The 20227-nt window shown below is 40.4% G+C and overlaps 2 protein-coding genes across 2 annotated transcripts in view; one reads left to right on the top strand and one right to left on the bottom strand.

Annotated features, from left to right (window-relative positions):
- LOC119735549 (double-strand break repair protein MRE11-like) overlaps positions 1-16244 on the top strand; it is a 35882-nt gene extending 19638 nt beyond the window's left edge. The window contains exons 13-20 of the mRNA XM_038209284.1: positions 1206-1309; positions 2170-2337; positions 3864-3929; positions 4716-4980; positions 5626-5666; positions 7537-7616; positions 8854-8902; positions 9898-16244. Coding sequence (XP_038065212.1) covers positions 1206-1309; positions 2170-2337; positions 3864-3929; positions 4716-4980; positions 5626-5666; positions 7537-7616; positions 8854-8902; positions 9898-9978 — 854 coding nt within the window. The 3' untranslated portion in view covers positions 9979-16244. The remainder of the gene's footprint in view (positions 1-1205; positions 1310-2169; positions 2338-3863; positions 3930-4715; positions 4981-5625; positions 5667-7536; positions 7617-8853; positions 8903-9897) is intronic.
- A 3017-nt stretch (positions 16245-19261) lies between these two features.
- LOC119735548 (adhesion G protein-coupled receptor L3-like) overlaps positions 19262-20227 on the bottom strand; it is a 52533-nt gene continuing 51567 nt past the window's right edge. Inside the window, exon 20 of the mRNA XM_038209283.1 lies at positions 19262-19569. Within this exon, the coding sequence (XP_038065211.1) occupies positions 19468-19569 (102 nt within the window). The 3' untranslated portion in view covers positions 19262-19467. The remainder of the gene's footprint in view (positions 19570-20227) is intronic.

Raw genomic sequence — 20227 nt, 5'->3', positions numbered from 1 at the left:
CCACAAAAAATCAGGCAGGGACTGAAAACCAATCCAAGTGTTGGCCAAGATGGGATGTTTACTCGAGTCACAGCGTTGGAAGGCGAGAAAAGTAACCACTGCGCCGTGCCAGTCCATTTTCTTGCATTGCATGTTTTCAATACCGTAACATTCGGGACTCTCATAAGCAGTAGGGGCTCTGTGCACCAACAAAAGAGGGCGCGTTTTTACCACTTTTGCGAGCCCCTTGGACGGGACACCACGTGTGCATACTGGACTTATTTATCCTGAATGTGCACAATGCTAAGCCATAGCGTTGTCAGCACGCGAATGCGTTCAAATTGAACTTGCAATGGTCTCCCAGACTAATCCCCGCCAACAATAGCTTTGGATCATTCGAAATACGCAGTGGATGGACCGGGAACCAGTCTAGGTCTCCCCCAACTCTCTTTTCGGCTGTTGAAGGGGAACTTGTGCACGGAGCCCGTTGAGAGGCCCAAAGTTTTGCACTAATTCATGACTGACTTGGGCAGCATGAGAAATACTTGGCGAAGGCCAAAAGAAAAAGTCTGCGGTTTCTGGTATGCGCGCGTGTCGCTGTAGCCATGTGCGTCGGCAAAATGAAAAAGTTTTTTTTTTCAATGTAAGATGATGTCTCAAAACCGCCAAACTCACTGGTTTTACTGGAATCCTGCTGTTGCACAATTTTAACATGTTTTTAGATGGGGCTACGATCGAGTGTAAGTTTTATGTGGCCTATGTTGGCTCCCATATATTTTGCACTAAATTTAGTTGGGCACCATTTGCAGACGGTGTTGTAATTTTGTTATTGTGTATCTGGAAGCCAGACTGACGGAGCGATGGTTGTGTATCTGGAACCTGTAAATGCTTTTTAATTAGGTCAGTATACTTCTCATGCCTTACGGCCTTAAAGAAGTCACCTCAAGCTGCACTGTGAAGGATATTTTGAGAGTTTTAAGGGGATCGTCGAAGCGTCATCTGCAACATCAGCCAACATTTGAAGAGAAAAAAAGTTGGGTAAAAAAAAAAAAACATGCTTCGCCGCACCACTTTTGGGGCAAGCTCCATACCAGAAACCGGAGACTTCTTTTTTGGCCTAAGGCTTCCAGTAACACACGTATCTATGGGAAGTGGCTGTAGCCGTAGCAAAGAAATTTGGATATTGCCTTATTCTTCCTAAACTTTCTTTTAATTGGATGGTGCAGATGTGAAACCGAGTCAAGACATGGCCAACTACCTGAGGCCTGATGCTCTTGACGCTGGGCGGGTGGAGGACCTGGTCAAGCAGTACTTCTCCGATGCTGATGAGGTAAAAAAAAATCTCAGTTATGAGAGCCCATGAAATGGACTTTGTGCGTGGCAATATTCAAGTAATTTCGTGATTAGTGTTCTTCAAATACTCGGATCCCTAACTATTTACCAAAATGCAGAGTGTTCACTGTTTGCTATTTCCCGGGTTTGCAGCATTGCTTATGTTGCTAGCAGCGTGACTTGGGGCATGGTCCCTGGAGACTTGTAACGAGTCACTGATTTTTGTGACTCGAATCGAGTCGAGTCATTTTAAACAAGTGACTCGAGTCGAGTCCAGTCAGTAGGTCAAGAAGGTCGAGTCGAGTCACAGTGTGTAGTCGAGTCGAGTTGTATTTAGCTCAAATCAATTCAAGTAACAAATAGCCTTCCTTGATTCAAGTCTAGTCATTCTGATGAGGGACTCAAGTCGAGTCGAGTCATTTGCTCGCAGTGACTCAAGTCGAGTCGAGTCATTTGCCTTTAGGGACTTGAGTCGAGTAGAATCACCAAAAATTGTGACTTGAGACATTACAACTCTGGGTCCCTGGCTACATGGCGTTTACAGGTTTATGGCTTCTGACTAGCACCCCTTTAACAAAGACACTGACTAAATGGGAACCGCCAACATAGGGCTGGATAGCTCAGTTGGTAGAGCACCGGAATTATAATCATGAGGTCGCAGGTTCCATCCCCGTTTCAGTCAATTTCTTTGTTCAACCTTTTTGAAAAAAAATTCACTCAAGTCCCAAAAAAGTATCTTTTATATTTATACCTGATATAATAATGGGACAGGAAACAAACTATCATGCTTGAGAAATTAACAACTGTCGTCTTCTTGAAATACAATTTCTTCTGTTTGTTTCCTTTTTTTGTGTGAAGCACAAGCAGCTGAACCTCCTGTCGGAGAAGGGTCTGGGCCAAGCCATCCAGGAGTATGTGGACAAGGAGGAGAGAGACGCCATCGCTGAACTGGTCAAGTTTCAACTGGAAGGGACCCAGGGACATCTGAAGAACAGAAAGACTTCGGACACTTTCATCCTTGAGGAGGTAGGAGGTCAAGCTCCGCCCACAATAGACTAGTACTGCGATTGCCATTAGTAAGATGGCGTAACGTTCACACGCATGTCAACGCACTTTTCAATTTGATGTGCACGTGTAATTTGTAAACCCTGTTGATTCAGGGTGCCCCAGACATGGGGAAAAACCTGGAATTTAAAGCTGTCTTGGGAAGATAGGGGAAATCATGGAATTTTGTTATTTTTAAAAGATGTCATGATAGAAAATATCAGGGGAAAAGTCACAGAGTCCTGCACCAACCCATACGTGACGATGTGTAATACATATATGACCTGCTGAGGCTAAATGAGGAATGTCCCCCAAAGTAATCAGTGTCTGAAGTTACCTATGTGACGGTGTCTAGTTCGCGGGGCTTCACTACGTAATGAGAATTACACCATCTGATCGGACCACATTTTATGAATAGGCAATAGAGCATGCACTGTAAGTGTTGCTTCTTAGATACGTGAGGTGTTGCAGCACCGATCCAATCTGTGAGTGCATTTCAACAGCCTGCATGCTCAGCAACTGTTTACATGTATGTACGTACACATTGCACATAAAACTTGCAATGCACAACGGGCAATACACAACTTTTCAAAGCTATTTTTCTCAAAATGAGGTCGCGGAAGTTCGGCAACGCACTACCGACTTTCCCACGGCATATCTTTGGAAGTAAATGAGCTACAGAAATATATTTGGTATCATTTCAAAGCTAGAGAGTTGTTCTTTTACATGGTATATAAAACTCAAAAAGTCAAGGATGGGGGTTATTCCTCATTATGCCATTGCAGGTTACATATGCAGTTTCTGTAGTTGTAACAGTGTTCAGAGTATTGAAGTACCATGAAATGCCAAAAAAAGTGTTTGGTGACATGTAAGTTGAACAGCAACATGTGGGAGGATCGGATGGCTGTGAGGGCAGATAGAGACAGTCTTAAGAACCTTTGCCCTGGAAAAGTTATGGGAGTTCAGTTTACGATTTCTATGGTACATGTAACCCTGTAGTGCCATGGTTACCACCTGTGTGCAAACAGGCATGACAGGTGTATAATTTTGGATCCAAAGTAGGGAGGCGATTGCAAATGTGTGGTTCTCAAAAAAAAAGAAGATGGAAGGGGAGGGGATGCCTCATCCTTGGGGAGGTGAAGTCATGCCCTAGGACCCCACAGCGGGGGATCTAAAAGAAGGGCTGGTTGGGGTTGGGGGGGAGGAGGAGGGTTGCGAGGTTGCAAATGCACGAGCCAAATCACGTGCCAAATAACACGTCTGCCTAAATGGGAACGAACAATGACAAAGGAATGCCTGGGTGGAAGGTTGCACATTTTTCGGTTTTCAACGAAAGTTTGGGCTGGCAGCGAAATGCCTCATCCCAAGTGTGCTTAAGCCCAACCACACTTCCAATCAAACACGGCAAATGAAATATTAATATCAATAAACAGACATGCAAGTAAACATAAATCTTGCCAAAATGATAATTTTTAACGTTTCGACACTCTTCATATTGCTGTTTGCAGTTGAAACATTTCAAGGAGCAAAGGAAGAAGATGTCTGAGGCCGACCAATCCAAGGAAGTCAAAGCGGTGAGTTTATAGTGTCTTCCATTTTTTATTGGACTGAAGTGAAATTTCTATAAATCACGTTCACCCTAACCCTCCAGGTTATTTTGGCTAGAAACCCTGCCAAACGCAGCAACATTTGTCTAACTTGACAAGCCTGCCCAGTGCAGCAAGATCCATCAGGCCAAAAGTCTCAAGGCCAAACTGCCTCAGAGTCTGTGGTCCCAGAACGCAGCAGGATACAACTATGGCATTGTCCTATGGGACTAGCTCTCATTGTCTCAGAAGCGGCCGTTTATGCACTAGTGTTTGTAGCTGAATGCATCAAAGTCTACAGACGTTTCCACCTGATGCATTGTGTTGCGTCTGGCTGGGTTAGGGTTGATTAATGTAATATTTCAACTGTAACCAGACAATGGCATTGTTATACCACTCTTACATGTATTTGCCCAAAAAATGGCCTTTACTTGGTACCCAGAAGTGAAACGTTTATAAGTTGTCCCTCTTTGGCTGTTTTGGCAAACATGCCAAAACAGCCATTGTTTTCGTTAAGATTTGTTTTTGTTTTTTCTTTATTTTTCTTTTTCAGTCATCACGACTCATCATGTGACATGTGACATCACAAGTCAAAGCCCTATGACAATGTTATCACATATTTATATGCCACCATTTATTATAAACAGAACTACACATCCTTCCTGGATGGAACTTATACTTGATACTTTACATGTCACATGTCACAAAAAAAGTTGCCGAAATAGCCCTGTATTTGTCAACAAAAATAAGTCTATTTTTGGGGGTTTTTTTCAGGCGATGGAGAAAGCCAAGGAGAAGCGACTCCAGCGAGGAGGAGACTACAGTGACGACGACCGAGACATATCCACTATAGACTCGGATGATAGCGACCACTCCACAGCACCTTCAGGACGGGGCAGGGGAAGGGGCAGAGGGCGAGGCAGGGGGCGAGGTCAGGGGTCAACGGCACGAGGCAGCCGTGCTAGGGGAGGCAGGGCCGGGAGCCAGGCTGCAGGGAACCGGTCAAAGCAGAGCGTGTTGACGAGTAGTTTCGTCCAAGGTTGGTCCACAAAGGAACTCTGTCAGTTCAAACAAATGCAAATACTTGTAACGTGATCTGGTACACGGTACCCTGTGGAGACATGTGTACAATAGGGAACAAAAGATTGTATATGTCTCCACAAGGCAATTTTTATAGGTGAATACGTCTCCACAAGGTTATCACGAAATAGATGTGGATTTTACTCAAAAGCTGGGAATTTCCAAGGTGTGTCGCAAAAATTGAAGTATTTATGTAAGGGATATTAAGTCCAAATTTCAGCCCAGGAAATTAATTCTGGTTAAAATAGGAGCCTTTTGAAACTAGATTTTCAATTAAAAATTGTAGTACTTTTCAATTAAAAATTGTAGTAATTTAGTGTTTATAATGTAATTTACCAGCCAACGGCTGAAAACCACCAATCACAGGATCAGATAAAATGCTAAATGTTGACTATAATAGATTAAAGGACAACATAAAACACAAGAAAATTTTGAAATAAGGTACAAATACATATAAATAAAAATTAAAAAAACATATCTATATAAAGAACAATACTCCTAACGGATTTTGATTTATTCCTTAGCCAACAAAATTTGAAAGATGAAAGCATTATTTACATGGAGTTATCTGTATTTTGTTTTAAATATTCCATTTTTTTTTCAGCAAGTAAACCAGCCTCCAGAAATTCCCGCACATTTGGAGATGTAAGTACCAGTCTATGCAATCCAACAATATTTCCATTATTGTCTCTTCGAGTGACTCCAAGAATTTTTTTTTTAATTTGTCTTCTTGCATCTCAGATTCCATTGGCTTTGTACACAGTTTTATTTTTTTCTTACAGAACACTGGGCTCTACGCCGATAATAACCCTCGCTATTGGCTTGGCCCCAGGCCCCTAACCAGTTTTAAACGTACTTGTGTAACCAGTTTGCGCCGGGATTATTTTGACATTGACCGGACCCATGTGCGGGATTGTTTCTCATGAACCTCAATGCCAGACGGGTTTAGGCCGTCTTCTGCGGTTAGCACACCCTGATATTTCTGGCCTCGCTCGCTGCGAGCGGGTTGCAGACAGATATTTTTCAGCTTCGCTCGTTGCGTGTGTTTATCCGTCATCAGTTCTGAATACCGCCGACCTTTGCGTGTATACACGTCATCCGATGTGAACTGGTTAATACCGGCCATGCAGATATTTATTCTCATTCACAAATATTTTTCTTTTAGAAAGTCAAAACAAGTCAAAAATGATAAATTTCCAACAATTTCGTTCAATACGTTTACTTCATGTTTTGTGAAACACCCCTCTGGCCATGTTTATGGTATGTGCCTCATGCACGTAGTGCAAACAATCTCCTTATATGGAGATTGGTGTGCACGTGGCAAGTGCTGTGCTCATCGCGCAGCAGTGCTGGGAAAAAGTGTTTAAAACCAGTCGGTGCTTTATCAATCATTTAAAACCACCCATGTGATGGGCTGTGGACCAATAGGAATGGGTAAAAAGGTATCTACATGTATAAATGTGTAATTGGGAGGTGTTAAACACTATGTTTAACCCTAACCGCCCTGAATCCTCCAAAATCCTTTTTGCAAATTGGAGGAATTTGCAGGATTGAGGTTACATGGCCAAAGTGCATTGCTGATTTCGGAGTACGCACTGTGTCAAGGTCTTGGGCCGGACCTTGTGTTGTTTATGCTCAGCCGTGCCTACATTTAGTCCTTGATTATACTTGACATCCTCCGCACTGCTCCAGGATGTCACTGCCTCTGCTGCAGCCTATTGACAGACATAGCCGGAGGATTTTGCAGGATTCAGGCAGTGGTCACCCCTCCATGGACCATATTCAAGAAACAACGGAGGAATTTGCAGGATTTAGGCTATATGCTATTTTTCCATGAGGCCAATTGGAGGATTTTGCAGGATTGAGGCTACATCCTAGCAAAAAGGCCTAGGGAGTTAGGGTTTAAGACTGGTTGGAGTCTGGAATGCTGATAATTACCCGAGCCGAAGTTAAGGGTAATTATCAGCATCCAGACTCTAACCTGTCTTAAACAGAGTGTTTAATACCGACAAGGCACATATTTATTCCCATTCATCAATACCTTTTCGGTGAAAAAAATCAAACTTTTTGGTCCAAAAGTCAAAACAAGTCAAAAATTAAACTATTTTGTTCAACAACTTCACCTTCTGTTTTTGAACACACCTCTTCAGCTATATAATGGATTGTCCAGCTCATGAGTAAGACATACATATGTAAACAACTCCTTCTGTGGAGATTGGCGTTCACGTCATGCGTACTGTGCGTTTTTTTTAGGATTATGAAATACTCACTGGTAATATTGCGCATGCCTACGTGAGAATTGTGAACGTTCAACCAATAAAACGGTAAAAGGCACTGGATTTCATAGGAGTCCAAATTTCATGTGACACTGGAAAAGTGTTTAAGACCAGCCAGCCATGTCTTTATCATCCATTTAAGGCCGGCCGCGTGACGGGCTCTTGACCAATAGGAATGGGAAAACTGGCTTAGGTATTTATAAATAGAGAATAATTGGGTTTTGTTGTGTGTTTTGCAGAGTGACGATTCTGGGGACGAGAGTGTTTCCTCCCGCGCTACCGCCTCGTCCACTTCATCCAGAAAAAACAGCAACCAGAGGTATGCTTCTTAGATTTTCTGAACCAAAACGAGAATAGTGTTTATTTAAAACTCGAAAGTTAATTGTACCTTTTGCAAACATTCAAAATTGACACCGCCAAAATGTTAATAATAGTAAATATTAGAATCAAGCATCCTTGAAACATGGTGTCGTTTCTGAGGAAAAGGAAATTACAATCACATAAAAATTTTCGAATATTTCCCCAATTTGACTGAATGTTGTTTAGTTTTCATTTGGTCACAAATCCACGAATGAGAATTATTTCCTGAGTGACAAATTGGAGATCATACTACAAGAAGGTGCAAGTCATAACATGCATTATGAAAAGGTGGGCTTTCAATCAAAACCTTGCTTTGCATCAAGGAAAATGAAGATGTGTTTTCACAGCTTCCTCAAAAAGTTTCTTTGCTGCAGAAAAATTGATGGCTTCGTCCATGCAGTCTGACATTTTTGACTTATCGACGCTTACAGGCTAGGCTTGCAAGCTGGTCACGCGTGGCTCGGAAAAATTCTGTACAATATGTACAGAAACCTGACCAGAAATGCGCAGCAATTTTACGAGTACGTCAAGCCTGAATGCAAATGCGCACACAATTCTGCGAGCAGAAATACGAGTTTCCCAAGATGTCCGTCTCAGCTTGTTGGCGTGTATACGTAAAAGGGGCCCACTTCCTAGAATTGCTGTGCGCAGTCCACTAACCCATGATGAAACACCACACCGCGAAGGATGTCTTGGAGCCAAGACTACACACAAGTGTATTAGACAACCAGTTTTGAGGGCCCTTAAAGGGAATATACATCATTTGCTTTTGCTGTAATTTTCAGAAATGGATGGAATTGGGGGGTTGGAAATATATAGCAAATATAGTTACACTGACTTTTTTGAGGTTTTGGGTTCGAAAATGCTATAAAAACCAAGAAAAACAATTATTTTCCTGTAGTCTGGTCCCCTGACTTCATTTAAGAAGAAACAGAGCAGTTTACATATATTGGGGAATTGTAAGGTCAGGGAACCAGTCTAGCTGGCTTGTACCCGTTCATAGGTGTGTAATCGATTGCAAACAAGTGTGATGGTCAACTGGGGCCAGTATTTGAAAAAAAGCCAGTTTTTTCCAACGCTGATTGGCCGATCAGCGATCTGCCACCGCAGTCCCACCTCAGAAAATGGATGTCACTGAACAAGTGTTATACACCTCCGTCTTGTGTCTTATTGAGAATGTTTTGTTTGTCGCGCAGGAATGCAAAGAGAAGTGCAGTGCAGTTTCTAGACAGTGGTGACTCGGAGGTATGTACGTGTACTGCCCTTTGCTCTGCCCTTATCTGAACTTGAGTTATATTTTGGAAATCTAATTTTGGATAAAGGTGACTTTTCACATCTAACCAACTGTTAGGCTGGAAATGATATCTTTTTTTTTAGGTGGGTTGCTAGAACACCCCATAAAAATGTCTGATTCTGCACCCTCTGAACATACACTTATTGCAGAGTGTAGAGATGTAATAGATTTACATGTAATCACATGCCATTCATGTGTCAATCAAGTGTCGGTCTCATGTTAGTCTCGTTTAAGTCATATGTCAATTACATGTCAATCACCAGTCAATCACCAGTCGGTCACAGGTCAATCAAAATCAATCACAAGTCAGTCAAAAAGCAATCACAAACTCAACATTATAAATTTTGTACTAAATGTTTTAGCCCTTATGGAGTGCCGAAGTGTGACGTCATTTAGAACCAGAAAGTGTAGTGCAAGTGACTGGAGTACGCGCGCGTGTTGGTTCGCGGTCTGAATCACGTGCTGAAATATCTTTTACACACATTTTGTGCGTGTGACGTATTCACTTCGGTACTCCATTGGCTCTTTGCACAATTACCCCCTCAATGGTAAGAAAGGGAGAGTTTGAGGTGAGTTGAGATACTCGAACGCGGGGTCTACCCGATGTTCCCCAAAACCTATGTTCCCCAAAATCCTTAGGGTTAGGGTCAGGGTCAGGGTTGGGGGACATAGGTATAGGGGAACATATGTATTAGGGAACATAAGTATGCACCCCTCGAACGCAATGCCGTCTTTCCACATTTAGAATGAATATGGGGGGGGGGGGGGGGGGGGGGGGATGGAGGGGGGTACTTCACATTATACGTTTGCAAACCAGTATGTGCGTGTGGTTTGTCGCGTCCACTGAGCTGTCAAAAGTGGTAAAAAAGCTCCGCCTCTTGTTCGCGCATGCTGCCCATGGTCCTTGTTTTTACCTGCTCTTTCACTATATTTCTCCTTATTACAGGAAGGAGATGAATTTGATGATTTCCCACCAAGCTCTCGGAGGAACAAGCCCTCAACATCCAAGAGGGGCAGACGATACTAAAGTCAAGGTATATCAACCAATCAGATTTGTGCTTGTATAATGTATAATGCAGACCAATCAAATACCTTGTTATATCTGAAATTTGGGAGGGAGTGTTTCTTGTTGCGCACAGGGATGCCTTGAAAAAGGCAGAAAAATATATTTTGTGTCTGAATTGCTATTTTTTTCCAGCACTACAAATGATATTTACTTTTGAATGAGGCCAGGGTTGAGATTTGTCAGGATTTTTGTACTGATTTCAGCATTTGTTAAGAATCTTTTTTTTTTAAATCTGGATTTTCAGAGGTTTTACCGTAGAGGAGTTTTGACCTCTAAAGGTTTATACAGAGCAAAAGAAATTGGTATTTGTGACCGACTCTACAAAAAAAGGGTATTAAGTCGCCCTTAGCATTATTGTGTAATTGCCTGCTCAACATTGAGAGGGTGAAAATTTCGTCAAAATGTGATTTTCATTTGATGTCATGAATGAAATCTTTAATGCCTACAGTTTCAGATTTCTATCACAGAAATGTTGATTTTGATGAACAAAGTGGAAAAAACAACCATTTTGTGTGGATCATTCTAGTGTTCTACAACAAAGCCAGCTATTTCAAAGCCTTTTTTCTCAGTTGTACAATTTGAACTCTAAGGAAGAAATTAATATGCAAATATGCCATATCTCCAGAACGGGAGGGGCTACGGAGCTCTACTATATACTAAATGAAAGCTTATGTTGTGTTCTTTCCAACCATGTTTATAACTCCATTTCACTTTTCTGCAACATTATACCCTTTTTTTTGTGGAGCCGGTCACATTGAAGGGGTGGCTTTAGGCAAATTTGTACAAACATACACTGTGTACCATAGACGCTGCATTGCTCTGGGCCCTCGGCGACACTCAAACCTCTGCGGATATTTCGTGGATTGTTCATTTTCCCCAATCTCACCCCTGGACATCGAACAAAAAACTCTGCCCACCTTTGGTTATGGATTATTTTTTCCAGTCAACAAAATTGAATTATTTTGCAAACTGGCAATAGTTCAGGCTTATCTTTTGTGTGTTATTGGCTCAAAAGCAACCCAAAAATAAAAGCATGTTTTCAAAGGGTTGAAAATATCCAAAATGCAAGGGGAAAACAAAATGCTTTTTCCATATAAATTACATCATAAAAATTGAAAGCTTATTGGGAGAAAAAAATTAACATGTTGAACAGCATGCATGGAGCAATTTTAATGAAGCGTGCAAAATGTGTGAAAATTTATTTATTGCAGGGTGTTAAAACACTGGGCTGCGTTACATTCTCATGTTCAATAGCGTGAACAGTAGCAAGGCCCTTGTGGACATGCCAATCCCTAGTACAACCCAAAAAAATATATATATTTTGTCAAAATGGCAGTGCTACATTGCTTTCAAGTCTCACTGTTAGGAAGCTTTTTTTTTAATTCTTGAAACCTTAGCTATAGTGAAATAATTTCGCTTACGATTTGAATAATTTATTTGGGAGTTTTGATGTAAAAACAGGCACATTTTAGGCTCGACAGAAGCATGACATTCATTGCGTGGGAGTCGGCCATTTTGGAAAAGAACAGCGAGCGACTCGGATGGATCTTTCGTTGCTAAGATTTGCAAACTTGGTGGCAAACAATCATTCTCATTTAAAGGCAATGTTACCAAACATTAGCATTATCCACATAATGATGGTGTTTTCACGAAGTGAAAAGAACCTCAATATCCTGCAATAAGGTCATCCTGAGATAATCGCATTTGGAATTAATCTTTTTTTTTTCAAAAATCATTTTGGACTAGTTTGCAGTTACAGATTTGGGAAATGTTGGCATTGTCAAGTAAAGTATGCTTTGTTCTTTGCTAATTCAAGTTGTTTGTTAAAAATCTCTCTTAATTAAACAGTAATTCATGAAAGATCTTTTACCCTTTCGAAAACACCCATATGCAGAGGCCTTTATTATTTTTCCCATTACTTTGTACACACTCTCTGTCACTTTGTGAAAACATACAAGGTTTCGAGAAATTTGTACAAACATCAGTGCAGCCCACGCGAATCTGTTTTTGATCAACATCATTCCCTGCGTACTCGTCCATTCCCAACCTAACACGTGTAGAGAAATAAACTCTCTGGCCCTGCTGACGAGGTGACTTTTTGTCACTTTGTGAAAACAAAAAAAACACAACAATCAGGTTTTTGTCAAATGTTTGTTTACGATAATTACAAAAGTAAACAATATTTTGCTCTGAAAGCTGTTCAAATTGTTCTTTTTGTCAAATGCAATAAAATGGCCAGCAAAACTCATCATCAAAAAATTATTGATTTTCCAAGTTTGTGAAAACACCGACGGTAAGAGCAACACGCCCCTGAAAACTTACTTGCAACCCCCCCCCCCCAAAAAACCAATCACTTGGTTACTAAAATAGAAAAAATCTTTTGCAACCAAATTTCAAAACTTCCTGTTACAGAACTGAAATGCACACTTGATATCATTTCCAAACCCGAGGAAATTTAAGAAAAAAAACTGACACAGATAAAAACCAGTCATTTAAGACAAACTGAGCCGCATCTTTGACATTTTTTATTTCTGATATGAGATAAAAAGGATACAATTGTATGAATGAAAAGAGTTCTTACAAATTTTTTTTATAGCTTTGATTCCAGATGAATAAATTTGTCATTTAGTCATTCTTTTTTTTTAAACGACAACTTTTTCATTCACGTTTTGTTAACTATAAGATCAATTGATGTTATACATGTATATTTGTATTGCCGTAAAGTTGATATAATTTTTGTCAAATATAATCATCACCAATCGATTAAAATCTCATTAAATTTTGATCAAAAATTCTATAACTAGGCTCCTGAAGTACTTGATACACGTAGAGAATGATAGAAGATTGTCAATTTGCCAACTTGGCCACATTCCAGAGAATGAACACGTTTTTACAGTGAAATGAAATAACTAAATGTAATCACATCATTTTTTTCACATTCACATGCCAATATGAAACCTGTCACGACAAACTGAGCAAAAACTCAAAACTTTCGAAGAATTGAGACATTTTTCTTTCCGGATTCTGCAGAACAAGAGCTTTCTACATATGAGGGTACGGAGTTCAGTAACGGAAATGTAGACCACCAACTAAAATTGAAGCTGTTCAACTAATTTTTGAGAAAATGGCATTTAAAAATCCCACATTACAGCGAATGCATAATCAAATGAGAAACTGGGTTCAAAATTGGATTGGAAGAAGCTTGATGGAACAAAAACAATTGGGGGAAAAGTAGAACCACCCTTTTAAATGTCGGCTGCCATTTTGTCATCATGTGACTGGTCATCATGTGACTTTGGCATGTGTGCGGGTAATGTTGCCGTCTCCGCAAGGGTGAAAAAAAGGTACCGGTGCTCCAGTGATCTGGTGGACCGGTAAAATCGGAAAGTTGTGCGGCGGGCTTAAGTTTTTTGCTAAAAAGTCACATGCATTGGACTTTGATGGTGTCCTACTCAGTAGTAAATAGTAAAAGAAACATTTAGAGATGTATTAGTTTGTATAAGATCAATTATTCTTTCATTGTTTTGATTAAGAACAATGCTACAAAAATCAGGAGAGCCAGCAGATTCTTCTTCAAAATCCCTTTTTCAATGTTTTACAAATATTATTTATAATCAGTAATGAAATACTCTGTATCGATAAAAACTATTGCACAACATTTTAAACATTGCACATATCTCGCAAGTCCAAATTCTCACCAATCAAAATTAAAAATTCAACACAATGATACTTCAAATTTGACCTTTCACAATGACAAGACAAACTGAATCTCTTGTTAACAGGCACTTCATGTACAATTAAAAATTGGGTACAAATCAAGAAAAAAAAGACATGAAAAAAGATAAACTGTCGTAGAATAAAGAGGTGTACTTAAAACAAAAAAAAAGAAACAAACTTCCTAAAAAAAATATAATTTTTAAACAGGAAAGGGGGATAGCATATATTTTACAGCATAAAATTTGCTTATAAATGTATAACATTATTTCTTTAAAATCAAGTACATGAATGATGCACAATCCAATTGTACATAATTATTTTCAAAAAAAACCAAAACAGTTTTCTAATGACATCACTAGGAGTATATCATACAAAACTGCAACTTTCCCAACATTTTTTTCCACCGAGCTTTGACAATCTATATCGTCCTTTTCCCCTTTCGTCAGAACTCCACGTTTTGCAAATGTTACAATCGCCTTTTTTTATGAAGTTTTAATTATTGCTTACACATCATTTCATTTCATTTTCTTCATTTCGTAATTATATCAGTATAAAATAGTGGACATTTTTGATTATAGTTGAACAAATTTTGGTTATATTTTGTGTGTTATTTTTGATATAAAATTTGATAAGGTTATACAACTTTTTACATTGGCAAACTTAAGGAAAATGTTGACGTTGTAGAGGGTTTAAGACTGTGCGTCCTGTGCACGGATGTGGCTGTTTTGTGTTAAAATGACTTTAAAGTTGCTTTCCCCATGCTTTTTTGGTATTCTTGAATGTTTTTTTTCTCATAATAACTTGTTTAACTTTTACATTTTGTTCCAACGCAAAAAGCTTAATTTTTTTTTGAGTGTTCACAGCCTTTTGAAAAAAAAAAGATTTCATTTGGGGCACAAATAGTTTGCCTTTATTATGAGCTAACTGGTTCTCGGTCCATACATTATTGATACTGAATGTGGGGCAGGAACCAGCCTACAATATGAGAAAGAATTTTCAGGCCGCAAGTAATGCAACATTTTTTAAGTAATTCAACAACCAAATGAAGGCCATTTTCAGTCGATGTCTTATTCACAAGTGAATGCCAGAAAAATAGCAATTTAGACAAGGAATCTATGATTTGGAATGAAACTCAAAAGTAGAAGGGAAATTGAACCTTTATATGTAATCTGCCAGTTTTCATTAATAAATTGTAAGCTCTATTGCCTGTTAAAAGCTTTCTGTAGATGTGAAATGTTGCCCAATTAAGCTTTCTGCAAACATTGGGTACATGAGGTTAGAAAACTCTTTAAAACACTTTCAGGAGTTACATCAAACCAGGCTAGCAACTTTTCTTTGGATCAGCCGATTTCCATTTGTTTTCACTTCACCCTTCACGTACGCCTTCGAAATACACTGTAGGAGGTTGTGTAAAGCTTAGAATTTTTTTCTGTGTGTGGTTGGTTACTTTCCAATTACATGCATGATGAGCAAGAAGATATCAAAAGTGTACAGTTGGAAAGGGCAGAGTTCCTATCAAGTGAGCCACAAAAAAAGTCATATCACACATCATGGTCGTAAGTAACAGGATGAAAACATGTGACAATATGTCAAAACCCATGCCTGTGTCGCAGTTCATTGGTATAGCCTGTCATTGATTTAAGACGGACTTGTAGTTGTAATGGAACTTGTTAATGACATGATCAAAACTCTGGTACAAATTCATGTATATAAACATTTTCAATTACACATCATATTTTGGTGCTGCTGTCGCCCATCTTTGTATTCCCTATTACATGAATGCACAATACCACAGTGATGCGCATAGAGAATTGTTAGACCTCTGTTTTGAATACTGTACTTTCATTGGCCTAGAACGATCACGTGTTAAGTTTATAAAAAGTCAAAGCACACTGCCATGCGAAGACTTTGTACGTACGGTGTGAAACGCTTGTATAGTTGGTACCCACGCTATTTTCACCATGTTTTCACCATGTTTTCACACCCCTAAATTCCCAGTTGCATGCCTGTAGTTGCCAACATTAATAACCTACTCCCCCAGCTGAAAGACATCACAGTATTCACACTCTCTCTGGGAATTTGTGCCATGAACCGTCCCAAACCCTCCACAATCCAGCAAACCAAGTGGCAAATTCGTTGCACTGTTGAAGCTTTCATGGGCCATCAAGTTCCATGTAAAGTAATAGTGGCCGAGTTCCTCAATCTTTCAAAATCCTCTGAACGTCTCGTTGGATTTTGATGGATTTTGAAGGGTTTAGGATTAACACTCCACAGTTGCACCAGCGCTGCTTGATGTACTTATCATGTAGGTTTATAGGCACAAGTTTCTAGTGGCTGCAGTAGTTGCATTAGAGTAACCTGCTAAGAGACAGCAAAGATGGCTACAGCATTGTAAATAGCCTGTTTATGTTTATCATCTCATTGATTTGTAAGAAAGATAAGACCACTGCCTATGTACATACATGTAGAAAGACTTGATATAATAATAAAAGTTTTCTTTGTAAAGTTAATACAGCTTTTTTGCCACAAGCTTTTTGACTACGTGTACATTTGTGCGAGTGCAGTATGAAAGAGACAATTGATAAAGTTGAACAGTGTACGTACATCTAAAATGGATGGTTTAAAAGACAGGCAAATCAATGATTCATTGGTTGTAATTATTATGTATACATTCTTGGAATACACATGCATCTATCGAGGTGTGTACAACAGTGTGGTAGTCGAGTATTTTTTTCCGAGTACCGAGTACTTGGGTTGCCGAGTACGAGTATGAGTACAAGTTCTGTACTTCCGAGTACGAGTACGAGAACTACTACTTGTATTTCCGAATACGGCCACACGGCAAATGGTTCATTGTGCGTCATAGGCCAAGGCCCAGTCAGACTGATATACAGAAATGTGCTTGTCCGGACGTGCACAGAGGAAAATCAGGAAACTTTGATTTCTCCACAAGCCAATTAACCAGTTCAAACTGAAAGTATCGATAAAATAAGGCCATGGTATGTAAAGTCAAGCTATACCATTCTTCCCACGAGTGCTGCTATTCGAGTACGAGTACTTTAAAGATCGAGTACAATTTTGACATGTCGAGTACGAGTACTTTGCTGCCCAAGTATGAGTACCATCATTTCGAGTACGAGTACTTTGAAAATCGAGTACGAGTACGAGTACTCCAAAAAAATACCCGAGTAGTACTCGGGTACGAGTATTGGGTACGAGTACTACAACACTGGTGTACAATTAACATACACGGATTAACATTTTAAGGTTTTTACATCAGAAAATTTGCACACATGCTTCATGGCGCATTGTGGAAAAGAGTTGAATGATGGCACAGAGAACTGGGCCCAATTTCTTGGCTCTGCTAACCGCTGGCGAAAATCCCTGCTTACTGCAGCAGAAAATTCCGTGCTTACGGTAAGCGTATTTCACGGGTTAGAGAGGAACTTTGGCTTGTGCGCATGCATACATCCTGTAACTAGGGATTCTGTGCTTACTGGGTTAGTGCAGAATTTTTCTTCTAGCGCTGTTAGCGCAGAATGATGCGTGTAAGCGCGGGATTGTGTGGTTAGCAGCGCCATGAAATTGGGCCCTGATGGGTTTGCTACTGGTACATGTACATGTAGTTCGTATTAGATTTGTATCTTCAGGAATTTTTAAAGGTGGAATCAGTTGTCATTGTCCAAATGACTTTTATTTGTGCTGGTCCCAGAGAGGGCCAACCTGTCGTCCTCCTTGTACACGCACTGACTCACCGACTCACTGTGGCTTGTGAGCCGGGCAGTGCTGTTGTATAGGATTACTCCGTAACGCCAATGAATGGGCTACATATGGCCCACTGTGTACACAGTATGCAGGAAGAGACTTCCAGTGAATAGCCATGATGAATCAAACGATGGGACCAGCTTTCCTAGGCTTGCCCCTGTCTTTTGTTTTCTTCTTCTTTTCATATCTGTTCTTTTCTAGCTTGCGCTACGGGCAATCTATGACAAAGCTAGGTCTTTGCAAAAGGAAAACTGGTAATAACTGAGAATGAAAGTTTGTTTCCTGTCCCATTATTATATCAAGTAAATAAAAGATACCTTTTTTGGGACTTGAGTTACAGAGCTCGTATCAGGAGCTTGCGACACTATCACGTGTCTTTGTCAACTGGCGTCCAGACCTCAAGATATGTGGCCTTGTATACCAAACGTCGTGTGGTGGCTGTGAAGACACTTATATCGGGGAAACAGCGCGCACTCTGCAGACCCGATGCAGAGAACACACCAGTAGGTCAGCCCCCCTGACACTAGTTGGTGAACATATATCCACCCCAGGACATAACATCTCCATGGACGATGTTAAGATCATCACCAGGGAGGACGACCTCTACACACGCGAAATCCGAGAAGCTGTGGAAATCCGCAGGCACCGCCCCCATATGAACAGAGATGGAGGGTACGAGCTGGCCCACGTACATTCGACCGCCTCCTGTTGTGTGGCCAAGCTTGGTCACGTGACGGGTCACGTGAGGGCCTCAACAATGCCGGTTGACCAAGACACCGTGATGGTGTCGCAAGCTCCTGATACGAGCTCTGTAACTCAAGTCCCAAATATTTACTTGCTGATAACCGATTTTCGAATTTCTTCATTGTTCAATGTGCATGTATATTGCATTTGAATAATGAACCCATTTAAAAACCTTTTTTTTTAGTGTGCAGAATGAAGTGCCAAAGTGAAAAACAAATACCACAAACACTGCACTGGCTTCATCAAAACAACAATTAAAATTGATGGAAAACAACATTTCATACAAAAATAATTTTTGTATCAATCAATGGATTAAATATATACAGGTTTGCTTTGTGATTATGTACATATACATTTTTATTCTGTACAGGGATTGAATTGAGTTGCGGGCAATATAAGCTTGGGATATAATAGGTATTTTTGAAACACTGGTTTCGTTTCCAGTTCTGACTTCATCTCTGTCTTCAGAAGCATCTAGAAGCCTTTAATATTGAGACCCATAAGAATTTCTCTAACTTTTACACCAATGTATGTTAAATGGTATATAACATTCTGAAGCAGAATATTGACCAATATTGAACCACAAGGGGCCTCAAATCTTCTTAAGTCGAACCCAGAGACGCCGCCGATATTTCATAAACACTCAAAGTTCTTGTTACTTGTTGACTCGTGTTTCCACTGTTATCATTTTCCTTGTAAATTTTTTGAAAGTGTCTAGTGGATGTAACAATGTACCATTTTCCATTTAGGTACATAGAATGGCCATTGTAGAATGCACACACAAGTTCTAGAACCTCAAAGCTGCTGAGTTCTTGCAAGCCGTTCCAATGTTGATGTGGAAATGCTACGTTGTGGCTCATGAAAAACTTCCGTTACAGTTTGAGTTCGAAATGATAACAAATTGTAGGGGAAAAAAAGTAGAGGGACATAAAATCAATGAGGCAAAAAAGGTACTGTCATGAATTGAGTCAATCTTTTGTTATTCGGGTCCGGTCGTCTCCCCTTCCCCCCCCCCCCCCTCCAAAAAAAGAAATTCTATAGATTTGCATAAACAGACACCTCGGTCTTGACGTTCTCCCTTTCCTGGATGATGATTGGCTGCAGCTGGAAGGACACCGTCTTTGGTGGCACTGTTGATAACGATGGCGATGACGAGGGTGACGGCGCCCTCTTTGGAGCATGGTTGGTTATGGAGCGCGGCGCTGACGAGGTGTCGAATGTTTGTCATCTGTGGTTGTCCTGGCCCTGCCTGGCGGCCGACGGTGACTGGGCCCCCGTGGACGGGGGCTGTTGGTTCTTGCGGAGTGGGAACACCTTGAGTTTGGTCTGTGTGAAGGGAGAGTTCAAATAATGACGATAAAGTTGGTTTGATATGCGACGTTTGGATACATTTGCACAAAGTCTACGAGCAAATGAAATCTGTACTTCTGTAGTATGGCAGATAGGTGATGGGATTGTGCCATTGATAATTATGATACAAGCATGGAATTTGGTACACAGTCAGAGTATGTGATGAGAAAGATGTTCGGCTATAGGACCATAACAGATTTGTCCTTTGAAAAAGAAATAAAGATAGAATAATAAGCTGTATGGCAGCCATTTTGAAAATGTGGACATACTGGTACTTGGACTGTGTGCCAAATTCCATGCTTAATCAAACTCAAAGGCACAATTCTTCCAAATATTTCTCCTATCTGCCGCATACGGGTTGAAGAAAGGCAAGTGGAGGTGGAGAGGCTTGCCCAAGGACACAACAAATGACCAGCACCTAGATATGAACTCCCTCTGTGATCATGATTCAGGAACCCTGACCACTAGGCCGCACTCCCGTAGCTCCAGAGCGGTTCCAAAAGCAGCGTCTACCCGACATTCCCCAGTACCAGTGTTCCCCAATACCTACATGTATTTTCCCCAAAATCCTTAGGATTAGGGTTAGGGTTAGACTTAGGGTTAGGGTTGGGGAAAATAGGTATTGGGGAACATA

This window comes from Patiria miniata, unplaced genomic scaffold (genome assembly GCF_015706575.1).
Source record: "Patiria miniata isolate m_02_andy unplaced genomic scaffold, ASM1570657v1 HiC_scaffold_29, whole genome shotgun sequence".
NCBI classification, from domain to species: domain Eukaryota; kingdom Metazoa; phylum Echinodermata; class Asteroidea; order Valvatida; family Asterinidae; genus Patiria; species Patiria miniata.
The sequence above is the reverse complement of the archived record's forward strand: the minus strand, read 5'-3'. Positions and strand labels throughout refer to the sequence as shown.